The sequence below is a fragment of the Styela clava genome, chromosome 15, assembly GCF_964204865.1.
Source record: "Styela clava chromosome 15, kaStyClav1.hap1.2, whole genome shotgun sequence".
In the NCBI taxonomy this organism is placed as follows: Eukaryota; Metazoa; Chordata; class Ascidiacea; order Stolidobranchia; family Styelidae; genus Styela; species Styela clava.
Window position 1 is genome coordinate 18460260 of NC_135264.1, and position 12939 is coordinate 18473198.

Consider the following 12939-nt stretch of genomic DNA (forward strand, 5'->3'; position numbering starts at 1 on the left):
ATTCCGAAAACTTTACAAAAACAACCAAAGTGTTTGAAACCGAAAATTCTAATGAAAATGCGAGCGATTTATCGAAAGTTAAAAATACTCAAGAAGGTTTTGAATCAGAAACGACAAACTCGACACAAAAAATTGAAAGCAACTCTAGCGATAAAATTGGATTTTCTGAGAGAAAAATAATTCCAACAGATTTTGATGTTGCTGCTATTCCTGTGAGAGATGATAATGTTTTATCAAATGGGGAGGAACTGCGAGAACCGACTGATAATGTTCCACAGCAAACTAAATTTGGTCTCCTCATCGAAGATGAGCCACGGAATTCAATCTTCAGCATAGAAGAAGACAGCATAGGGGATATCATACCAGATTTCTCTCTGACATGAGAATTTCACTGCGTAGTGATTTAAGTGATTTGGGTTGTAAGTAGCAAATAAAATGTCACAGTGGTCAGTGTTCTACTTCATCCTCACTCTTTGGGTTAGTTCTTATGGCATGAATGGAAATCAAAATTACAGACATTTGTCTTATTCCACTTTGGACTGGGGTCTGTGTATTATTGATGGCTTAAATGTTAGTGACCATTTGTAAATTTGTCTTTTGGGTTGGTTTTTTATTTTATTGTGGTGAGAATCATACTTTGCTTTTGAACCAACCAAGCAATAAAAAATTCAACGTTTTTCTCATACATTGATGCACCACTGTAACTCTATTTGATCCCAATAACTCTTGGCATCTCAGTCGTTTCACTTTTTTTTATGGTTTCAATGTCAGTAGCCATTTCTTCATGACATGATGGGTTCCAAATTAGTCGTTTTTCGTGTCAATAAAGTACCAGGTATTTTTAGCCAATTTTGATAACAATTGAGAATATTTTATTCAAATTTGCTAATATTTTAAGTTTGTCATTTTGCAATCATCAACATTTTAAGTTCCAGTGATCATATGTTTTGTAGTTTTTATTCAACATTCTCATTTTTCCATTTCATTTGAAAATTTGCATTAATTTGTTTTAATAGAAATTGTGTTGCTAATAGGAGTTCGTAATGATAGGTGGACTTGGGGTGCTAGAATACGGAAAGAGAACAAACCTTATTAGCCCTGTTTTGTAGGTGTAAATCAATTGAGTATCAGATTAACCAAAATGTTAGCAAAATTCAGTTGATTTTGATCTCTTCAAAATTGTGCTGTTCATCATATTCCGTCGCATGGAGCCCGTTGAAACCTTATTCTACTATTTCAATCCCTTGTTTAGAATTGAAAAATATCGCCTTGTTGAAAGAATGATAATTTCAATTGCAGAACAGCAAATAAATGCTTTAGTTTAACAATATCAGACCGGAAAAGCTGTTATGAACTTACGTAAGTTTATGTGTTTTTATGGCCCGGCTTGACATGATCTGCAATTGACAATCAGCCATTCAGACTGTCCGCTTATTCGAGCAATTATTAGTTCATTTTGACCCTTGCTATTGGCCAATATTTTTCCGTTCAAGCTTGAATTAAGATCGCAGTATTATTATTATATCGAGCATATCCGCATTATTTCAACAAATCACCCCCTCGAGAAATATAAAGTTCATTTAATCCCTGCAAATTCTTTACCGGCTTCGGCCATGGTTACGATTTTGGGCGGTTCCGATAATTTCGTCCGCCTTGTACTTCTAGTTTCGCTTGTTGCGTTCGCGTTATCGTGTGTTGAATTATTGTTTTGTAATAACTTATAGCTAAATTGATAGAGAGAAAAAACGGATTCTATTTATTTCAATCCGCTTAACCAAAATTACCATTTCCATAAATCTGAATTGGCAATTGATTTCAATCTGAAAAGTTTCGTTCGCGTCAGATCCTTAAAATTGTTATCCCAATCTAATTTCGTTCGCGTTCATATTTGTTTGTTTCGATTCTTCTGGGTTGATAATGATCGGGACGTCGTTGGTTAATATTTTACTGATCTATTAGTATTCAGAATTTATAACAATTACGGCGCCAAATTCTGTTGATAATACCCGACTTGGAATGGTAACCGGACGAGAGGCCGTGGTTCGCCATATGGATAAGCCGTCTTATCGGCTTTCCTCTCCCCCGGGATAAATATGTGAATCCTATCTTAATGCACATGTTAATAATAGCGGTAAATAGACGTATTTGACGTAATAAAATACAAAGATATACTCCTAGTGACCTAGTCAGTGCTTAGTATTGTAAGTTTGGGTGAAGATAGTTTTACTTGACTCCATCATCAGAAATAACAGTGACACAGAAATGATAAAAACAAGAATACAAACATGAATAAAGAGGTGGTGTAGTTTTCTGTAGGCACAACATTTTTTGTTCGTTGGGGAGGTATGGGTTTTTTGTTGGCCGGATATAATATTGCACAAATATGTAGGCACATATTATTAATTTAATAATAATATTGAAGTTTAGTATTTTCACTTGATATATGTATCGCATTCAGCAACAGAAAGCAATGAGCATTCCATAAATTTATATCTGTATATTTAAAAAATGTATTTAAGAATAGCAGATTAGTGTATTACATATCCTGACATCCACATCCAAACTTAGAAAGAACGCAGCATTGGTCTCCTATACTTCTTAGCTACTGTGCTCTACTTTGCTTTAGCTAATTTAATTGAAAATATATGTATAAAGTTTCGTCAGCATATTACTGTATTAGTAGCCGATTCAACTGAACATCTGTTTTAACCAACTTCAGAGATTATTTTTGTAAATAAATTGTTTTATACTGTCTGTCTGTCTCCCTTGTGTCTGTTCGTTTAATGTTTACTACGCTGCAACCAAAAACATAAGAAGACTTCGAGGAAAAGGTAAAAATTATTTTTGTAAAAATTATTTTTGTAATTTATTTTATCGGTATTGGGGTGGTTAAACGGTTAACCAAGTAGGTGGTTATTATAGGTTATAAATTTTTCTGAATGGTACTGTTATATAGTTTCCGTGTTTGTAATTAGTTTATATAGAAAAATTTTATTCTCTAAAATGTTTAGAAATCATGTCACAATATGTCAGGTTTTGCTATCTTAGAGATGTTGTAATAGAAATATGCTATATACTTTGAAACATTTGGAACTTCTAATGAGATAGTTCAGAATTGGTTACGCTAGAAATATAAGAAAAAGCTGAGGGAAATTTGTGTCATTTCATAACTCGCAAATAATGTGCAAGTGTGACTCCTCCTTTTCGTACTTATTTTTAATTTGTAATGAGCGCATAGGCAGTTTACAGTGATGTTGTAATGTATTCTGAGTCACTAATATTACTTGAATTGTGGAATTCTTGTCTTCATTGCCTTTTAACCTCAATTTCCAAGCTATTGAAAATGATTGATTTACAATTGAATGTTCAATTACTTCCTGTGCTTTTCGGCACACTTTGCGGTTTGTTTATAGGTTTTAGTAATGCGTAGCCTACTAGGGTAATTGGAAATGTAATTTTTTTTAAATAGATCTATTTTCCTTGTATTTATTTTGTGGATAGGAAAGACATTGTCAATCTTGTCTGGTTATGGAAATAGTTCCCGATGCTTTGACTGTTGAAGGTAGCAACAGTGATAATTTCAGCAATTCTTTTATTATAATCATCTATTTGAACTTGTAAAGACTAGTCATTTATGGAATCACAATTTTTAAGCAACCAATCTCGTGTGTTTCATTGTCTACTAAATTCATAACACTCGCACATCACTTTGCCGACCCGCCCTATTTTTTATTATAGTTATTGATAGAACGATAGTTCATATACTTACACTCCAAATAAGACATTAAGCAAACAATTGCAAAATCAGTAAAAAAAAACAGTAATTTCCCTCATTTCATCGTCCTACTAATAGAACTGACAGTTTAATAGGGCCCCTTGTCATAGTTTACCTACATATTTTATCACACCCTAGGTGTGGATATGGTTTGTTTATTTACCATTATTGCGTGGATATTATTAAAGCGCATGAGAGGCAAGCTTGCGTCAATTCATTTTGCCTCGTAATTACTGATATATTTGTTGTAGGCTATAGAGTTTATGCGTGCGACATCTAATGCATGTGTGGTTATATGGGTTTGGCTGATTTACGACTCTTGTTTGACATCCGTTTGCATGAATAGCAAATATGGTTGTGTTCACAGTTGCATGGTTTATGAGAATTGTTCACAAATTCAGGGCGTAATAAATTAAAGACACCAAAATAAATATGAACATCATGATTTTTTGAATGATGATTGAGGATTCTAGAGTAGCTCAGTTACCTTTGTATGGAAAAGTCTTATTCCTTAGACTAGCATGTATTAGGATTAAATAATAGCAAGCACTCGACCAATAATGGTGTCCAAATGTAAGACCCTGTGCGCAATACATTATCTGTGGTTTTATATGCAGGGAATTTGTGTAGTTCCAGGAAACATTGGCCCCTTATGTGAGTATCTCCTTGGTGAATTGAACAGAAGGCTTATTTACATTGGTGCGGGATGGGGGAAAATTGTTGAGATTTTTTGAAGGCCCAAAAGTCGCTTAGATTTTGACAGAGATGTTTTTTTTTAATTCTTTAATTTGTTTTGCTTGTTTCAATTTGTTCCCCTTATTAAGGGAAAATCTAGGGTGTGCTCTGTTTCACTATATTATTTGTCTCCTACTAATTGGTGCACGAATATAGAAGATTGTCTTGAGTATTGATTTCTAGGCTCGAGGCCCTTGTTTTATTGCAATGAAAAATCCTGGTATGCCCTCTGTTTGTACAAAATTCAACAATTTATGACTTAACGTGCTTCATGTATTGGTCAGTAGGAGTGGCATTCCTAATGCAAACATTATCCAGGATAGATCATTCATGCTTGATCATGTTCAACCCACAGATAATCATGTAACTTACGTTTGGTCTTTCCATGGCAAAGAAGTATTTTTATTTTGTTTGGAACGATATAATGTTAGAATTCTGAATGAATGCGGTTAATGATTACTACTGGTGGTATATAGGCATTGGGATGGGTATTTTTGAATCACTCATCTTTGCTGGCTTAGGTTAGGGGGGTGATTTTTGGAAATTTTGTATATGCTGCCTTCTTGATTGGGAATATTTGAGAAAAACAAGATGTCTCGACTATTCAGGGTAACTATGCTTATTTTTTTCAATATGAGATCATGTTTCTATTTATTATCTTATCTGTTTTCTATATCTGATTTGGGATTTCAATATATAGCCCTAAAAAATTCGAAATATATAATGTTAGATATATCTTTACAAATAGAGGGTTCATAGTTTTGCAAACCAAACGTTTGGAATGTGCGGGGAATTCATTGTTTAGATTTTCCGTATTAAGAGTTTTTCTTTGAGAATTTAAATAATGAAGCCACTGTTGGACCATGGTTCAGGCCAAATTTGATGGATTAAAATTTTGTAGAGATCGTAATGTTGATGCGAAATAATTGCATTTGCAATATCAAAAATTTGAACTAATTGCAACATAGAATTCTAGAATTATTCGTTCACGAACATCACCATCTAAGATAAAACTTGAAGCTTTTGTATTCTGACTAATCCTTGTTGAGACCAATTGAGCTTGTGAAGAACATCAAACAGTTGATTGCTTAAGTAAACAACTCAGTCACTGAACCAACAACTCAATGATACTTATCATAACATGATGATGGGTTGAGGACTGAGGCTTGAGTTTTGCTTTTTGAGTTGTGTTGACGCATGGGTAAATGAATTGAATATTGGGAACAATTTTACATTGAATATAATTTTGGTTTTGGGAATGAATTAGAATAGTTTCGTAATGCGTCGTAATGATGACTGAGGATGGCAGCGAATAGGATAGGATTCACTTATTCATCGCGGGGATAAGAAAGCCAATAAGACGACTTAATAATATGACAAACCACAGTCTCTCGTCCAGTTACCTGTCCATACCGGGTACAAGATTAGTTAGTCAGTAATTTCTTTTTGGATGCATAGACTTGATGGAGAGGAATCCACTGACAATCGGTTGCGTGAACCACTCGAATATCAATAATATCAAAAACTCTGACTTTCGACATTACTATTCTCTGTTAAATTTACCTCAATGTTTAAATTCCCATTGTAATCTGTAAACAATACTGGGTGTTGTACCGGCCAAATACAAGAAGAATGAACTTAACCATTTCTCTTTAGTAAAACCTTTTGTGTTCGCATCTTTTATTCTTAGGTAAATAAATGATGTTGAAAAACTGAATAGCCAATCGTAACTATGATCTGGGTTAAAATAGAATGTAACTTCAATAAAATTGTCATTGCAAGCATAAGTTCTGGGTTAGGATAAATATAAAACTTTAGGCAAATGGTTCGTTAGAGCAAACACATGAGGAATTATTTCATGGTATGCACTGATTTGTGATAGACATAAAACTACATGAATAGTAAAATTAACACACAAAATGGAAATTATTGTAAATCGCGAACGGTTCTCGTAAAGTTTCTTAGAAGAATTTTTTAGTTTCTGCACAATGGCACATCGGTGAAAGTGCTTGGCTTAACTAACTTGGTCTTGCGAATTACTACCTCACCCATGATATGATGAAGATATTGCGCTATTTAAAGCTGAAGGAATTTCCCGTATTCCAAAAACAGTTTTTCCTTACTTATCAGTGGATGCCTTGACAGCTTTTCGCTCTAAACGAGGCTCTACACAAGCAATCACTAATATGTGAAGATCTAATATTATTTCGGAGGACTGGAATCTTCCCACTTCGACATAGCATGCACAATATAGTGCACCCTGCAATGCCAACAGAGCTTTAACCGCACGGCAGCTGCGCTTTTGTAGTCAACTGGAAAACTTCACACATTCTCTGCAATATTAGCTAATAGACTCATTCTAAATTTCAAACCTTTTCTTAAGTTACTAGTTTTTTACCATGAAATCTATTCCCTGAAGTAGTGTTAATGTTTTATTCAGAGTGTTTGTTGGTTTTATTACAGCCCACCGACATACCCGTTATTCTAATGCAAACTAAGGTGCGGCAATATTTGCATTTATAGGCCTTGAGTTATGCTATGTTTGCTTTGCTATCTGACTGGGATGTGTGTCAGTAGTGTGATGGCTACTGATATTTCTATTGCATGCATAGGCTTATATAGCTCAAAGAAATCTTGTGGTTGTTTGCGATACTTCTCCTTTTTTAGTTGCGATCTAGGTACCTCGGTTTGAGTGAACTTTTATTCATGAATTTGTGTGTTGATTGCTATTTTGTAAATGCTGAATAATTTCTTTCACTCACATGTTGATGGCATTTACTTCAGAGGATAGCAAGGAAAATATAGCAAATATATTGACCTTGGTACCCTTGATGTATTACGACTGTTTATTGGGCGCTCACTCACCAAAATTGCTTGATGGAAAATATGTAGTGATGTAATGTTTCAAAATTTGGGGCAAAACAACAGATCTTCAGCTTCAATTTTCCTCTAAGTAAAATATTAAGTACTGAAAATTTGTAAAATAAATTGGCGTTTTCCAATAACAAAATTCTAACAAGGACAATCACGATTCAGTGGAAGAATGAATACTCAATGATACCGTTTGATCAAGCAATAGCCCAGCGATTGAAGTGATACACATTTTGGGTTCAAATCCCATGCCCCCTTCCCACCCATGGTGTAATAGATAGGGTGATGCAGAACCTGAAAGTTCATTTTATCTCCATCGTTAATGTAAGAGCCTTGTTCTGAGCAAAACATGTGAACATGGCTGATTAGAAAAAATTTCATGCCCAATAAGAAATGAGAATAAAAAGAGAGAGTTTTTGGCAAAGCAGATGACAGTTGTAAACGAGCTGCCGGCGAACCCATCATTAATTAATTAGAGATAATTATGTTTGTAGTTCGTTACGCTCGTTAACTAAATATGTAGGATATAATTAACACAAGCTTATAATGTTGTTTGTCACATTAGAAATTCATGAGGAAGCTGCATTACTATTCACCACACACACAAACTCACTACTCTTAATTCATAAAATTTACCAATAATCCTATTTTTGCAATTTCAAGGGTTACCTTTGCTGTTTTAAATTAATACTGTATGTAAATTATGTGCTCTAAAATATATAATGTTATATTCATCAATTTTGAGGTAAAAATTACATGTAGATATGGGGTAGCTTTCTATTTATATTTTGGACATTTATCAGTAGAGGTATTTTTTAATTTTTATGGCCTCGCTTTCAAGGTGTTTTGCACTTTCATTTTGAAGAAGGCTCTGGACAAGCGGCTGCCGGTGCGATATAAAAAAAAATTGAATTCATTCAGATTAGCGTATATCCTAGTGGGTTAGGTAATGGGTTCCTTCAAGAATAGTAGTTTTGTGGGGTCGCCCCTCACAAGGGGGGCATAGACAATATTTTTAGGAGGCATGCAGCCAATTAAAATTGAAAATACTTGTTAAATTTGGTTTTGCCTGTCCTATTTTGGATATTTACATTTCAAAACTTTTCATTTATTTCATTATTTACGTTTCATCCGCGTATTTTTGACTAAAACATACTTTCGCTTTACTATCTGTTATTTGTCGCTAATTGTTAGCTAGTTATTCTTGAGGTGGGGCACGAGACCTGACATTTTTTGACAAATTCTAAAAAAGGGGCGTGGCTCAAACAAAAGGGTTATATAAATTTTCTCCATTGAAATAAATTAGGAAATTTATTGGTTTTGTTTCTTGGTTCACCTTGTATGTATGTATTGCATAGCCGACATCTGAACTATGATCATCACCTACATGGCAAAGCATCTGCTTAATTCGCAATTTGTGGCTCCACCCAGTGACAGACGGATCATTTATTATTCATAATGTTGGATGACAAGAGGATTGCCTGTTATGATTAGGAGACTCATTTAGGAAGTGGTTTCGTTGGAGAAGCATTGTTTCGTAAGAGAGTTTATGTTTATGGATTGCGTAGGTGTTGTTAGAATGTTGTCTGTAAATATTAGAATACGTTCGAAATTGGTAATATTTGATATTCAATATTTTGGATTTTAGGAATGATTGAGGATAGTTCATTTCAACATGGTTAATGAAATAATGTTAAATAAAAAATAAATCAACTGGCTTTTCTGGGTTAAACTTTGGTTTATCAATGAATTGTGCAAATTCATCTGTTATTAAAGCAGACCAATTTTAAAAGATATTCGACCGATATATGGCTAGAAGACCTGCAAATTATTCATAATATTAAATTATTCAATCCGTAAAGCGCTTAAAAAATCTTACTTCTTATATTTCTCGATCCATTCCCTAAAGCAACATATTGTATTGCTAATACAACACCACGTGTTCTGTGGTCGTTAATCTTACAGCTTCAGCGGCCTCGTGTCAGTGCGATCGTTCAAAATCCTCCGTCAGTTGCCAAACTGTCTTGCATGATTGATTGTGTTCTGTGCCGACGAGACAAAGAATCATCTGAGTAATGATTTAGGTTTTATTTCTAAATGAAAGGTAGCGGTTGCAGATGTGTAGTTAGATGGTGTTTGAAATGTTGGGTTTAACTGCCATGTATGTTAGTATTTCAAGTTCCAAATTTTGGGTTCAAACCCCATCCTTGCCACTTCGTTAGGATGTGTGATACCTTTGTAAGAATGGAAGAACTGGGAAGATTCAGATCTTCCAAAGAGTTAGTGAAATTACATATTAGTGGCAGCTTGTGTAAAACCTGGTTTAGAGTGAAACACACACAACGTAAATTGCATGCTTCATCACATTACAGGCATTTTATATCAGCTATTATAAGAATAATTGTTCAAAATTTCATATTTTCTCCCAGTAAATAAAAAGCTTAAAAGGAAATAGTGTATTATAGAATGAATAATAACTTATTATAATTTCATTATTGCTTACTTCTCGATACAGGATTTAGGGCCACACCATTTAGTATTCCATCTCCATATTAAATTGAATTAATTAAAAACATTTTTGAATATCGAAGGGCTGTAATTTGTTAAAGGTAAGTGATTCTTCCAAGTTTTCCTTATAAGGACATAATTATTGTCAATGTCAGCCTGCTGTTATTTGCGGCAATTGCGTGTCATTGCCTCGGGGTGTCTTACATTGCGTAGACTTTTATGTTTTTATTTATATTAAGGATTTGCATATATATGGTATATGCCTTTGCAAGGCCATTCTAGGTTGGCCTTGATTTGTCAGCCTTACTCTGAGTGAATTTATATTCAGTTCAATGCCCAGATATGTTGCAATGGCTACTTGTCTGAAGCCTTGTTCATAGGAAACATGTAAAACAAGTGACAAACAGCCCTCAAAATATCACAAGAATAAACTCATTGCTATGTTTTCAAACTTAACACAACAATTATTAATCATAGTAGCGACCTTGATTAGAGATGGCCATGCATGTACGGTAGCACTATTCTGAATACATTCCGAAACATGTTTTTTAATAGCGAATATGTTTAACAGAGAAGTCAAGACGCAAATATATGTTAATTATTAGTGAAGACTGAATTTGGTAACGCAGAAGACTTGGGGTTCAGAGTGAATAAAACTGTCTTATTTTGAATCAATACGATTTGCCCAAAGCCTTGTTCATAGAAAACAGCTTTTAAACCAAGGCGAACCCAATTCCATTTCGATAAAGTTCACCACAATTACTATATCCAGACAGATTAGTTCCAGTACATTACCTATCAAAGAGAACTCATATGATTACACTATTGTTGAGCATTCAGCTGTAGAAATGATCGAAGTTGAATGAAACACAAAAGACAAATTATTGAATTACTACCGTTCTTATTAAATGGTATTATTATGGCATGAAACAATTACTAATACCTCATTCTAAAGTTTTAAAAATTTTCAAGTTGTGTAACATGTAATGCACGGCCATAATTCTATATAGCTCCATTATCTCCTAATGTTTGAGTCATTGTTCGTAATTTTGACTGAAAGAAAGTCTTCTTCTAACAGAATGAGTTTTAGAAAATCACTCATGAAAAAACTAATGTAGTTATTTGAATTGAAATTTTCCATCAGAAACCAACTTTTCTGTTTCGGTCACCAGTTTTCATTCGAACTCGTTGATTGATTGTGATGTAATATTAAATAGTATATGACATCATAGATATAGAATTGATCAATAGGCGTCAGAATTATTTCCAAGAATAAATCAAGCCGGGTCATTCGTGTCGGCGTTCCATCACGAAAACCGTCTGCGATACTCTGTGATTTATATTTCTATCGGCAGTTTTGGCTTCAGTGTTAGAGTTTGCCAGTTCAACTAATTAGGTTTAGGAGAGTTGTGTGTCTAAGTGAGTGAAAGTTCAGGTTTATTTCTTCTATTAGTTCGGAATTAAGGTGGAATTTTCATACCTACAGAACCATAAGTATCAATTTTCTTCCAAAAGCTCTTTTTTATAAGAAAATTGTTCAAAGCGAGGTCATACGCACTCGTAATTAGTGAGAAATAGAAACAGGTATTTCAGCCACACGGCTTTGAAAAAAAAAGCGTCTATATTACAAATACATTCTAAAAGTATTTTCGAAGCTGATATATCTATTTTGTGTCTCCTTTTAATTTGGAAATGAAAATTTTTAAATTTATTTTAAAAAGAGGAATTTTCCATCTCAAATCTCACCAATACCTGTATTTGATTTTTCAATTTTGGACATCCCTGTTAGTGTTAGAAATAATTTCGATTTTAAAAATTCTTTCTTAATCTAAGTGACTGGATCTCTGAATTACACACTTTATAAATCCACTTGACTTTGATTGCTTGCTCTCGACATTACGATTACAGTGAGTCGCAAATACATAAGTGTCATATTTGTAATTCTATCTCTGTTGGGTTAATCAAATACGACAGGAAGCTATGTTGGCTGAGTATTTTTCCTGTTATTCATAATAGAGAATCGTGTTAACGTTAGTCTGTGTTGACTGTTATTATTGAGTTAGGTTGAAAAGGGTTTATAATGAATTAAGTCTCCCAAATGATATATAATATCGCAGAATAGGATTTACATATTTATCTCGAGGGAGATAAAGATGATGGGGGGAATTAATCATATGGCGTACCACAGCCTCTCATCCGGTTACAACTCCATGTCAGATATGGGATTAGTTAGCTAGTTATTTGTGTTCAGATGCATGGACTTTTGATGGTGGACCAGCAGTTATGTGAACCACTCACCACAACAGAGTCAGTAAAATCCTTCAAATGTGTTCGCATCAGAATAGTTGGTCAATGAGACTTGGAAAGTTTATTCAATGCAAGGCCTCAACTGAAAGTGAGACGACTAGTGATTGCGGAGTTGTAAGCTCTATGTGTGGGTTTTTGTAGGGAGCCAGGGCCTGCGAATTTGTCAATATCAGATAGATAGATGATAGACAGATGCAAAATAGATAATTTAGATCATTCAAAATTCAAATCAATTGCAAGTCAGGATCACTAAACTGCTCAGTTACAGATTTACAGAAGTGTTTTTGGTAATTAGGTCTGTAGCAGTATACAGACAATGCTTACAATGCAATAGCAAGTTGACATTTAGTGAAATGCATTCATTACAATATTTAACAGAATAACATGTTGTTTGTTTCCGGGTTTGTCTAAGAATTGGCGCCAGATCAATATAGAGGAAGTCTGTAGTGTTAGAATAGGAAGTTAGGTTTGTTCATGTATTTGTCTCCGGATCTTTCAGTTGGTAGAATGAGAAACATGCAAAGTGAGAGGCAAATGGTAGTTTAGCCAAAATTGAAGTATATAAAAAAATGGATTTAAATAAACGAAATATGTTTAAAACGGCATCAAAGCGAATTATTACGTTGTTTGCCACTTGCATTCTAGACATGGTCATTTTCTCAAGAAGTCTCTCAATAAACAGTCAGAAGGTATCTGCTATATTTTAGAATCTTCCATTTCTGCTGCTTCATTCCAGAACCGGT

At 34.1% G+C, this 12939-nt stretch overlaps 1 protein-coding gene across 5 annotated transcripts in view; it reads left to right on the forward strand.

Moving 5' to 3' along the window:
• LOC120334036 (unconventional myosin-Ic-like) overlaps window positions 1-12939 on the forward strand; it is a 64486-nt gene that overhangs the window by 29176 nt on the left and 22371 nt on the right. Inside the window, exon 1 of one of the 5 annotated variants that reach the window (XM_039401485.2) lies at window positions 2675-2831. The exons of 1 other annotated variant lie outside the window; for it this stretch is intronic. Coding sequence is in view for 1 of the 4 variants with exons in the window: in XM_039401484.2 (XP_039257418.2) it covers window positions 5102-5119 (18 nt within the window). In the remaining 3 variants the exon portion in view is untranslated. Of the gene's footprint in view, window positions 1-2674; window positions 2832-5086; window positions 5120-8893; window positions 8919-9905; window positions 9991-12939 lie in introns of those variants that run through there. 3 more of the 5 variants (XM_039401484.2, XM_078120401.1, XM_039401486.2) reach the window with 3 other exon arrangements.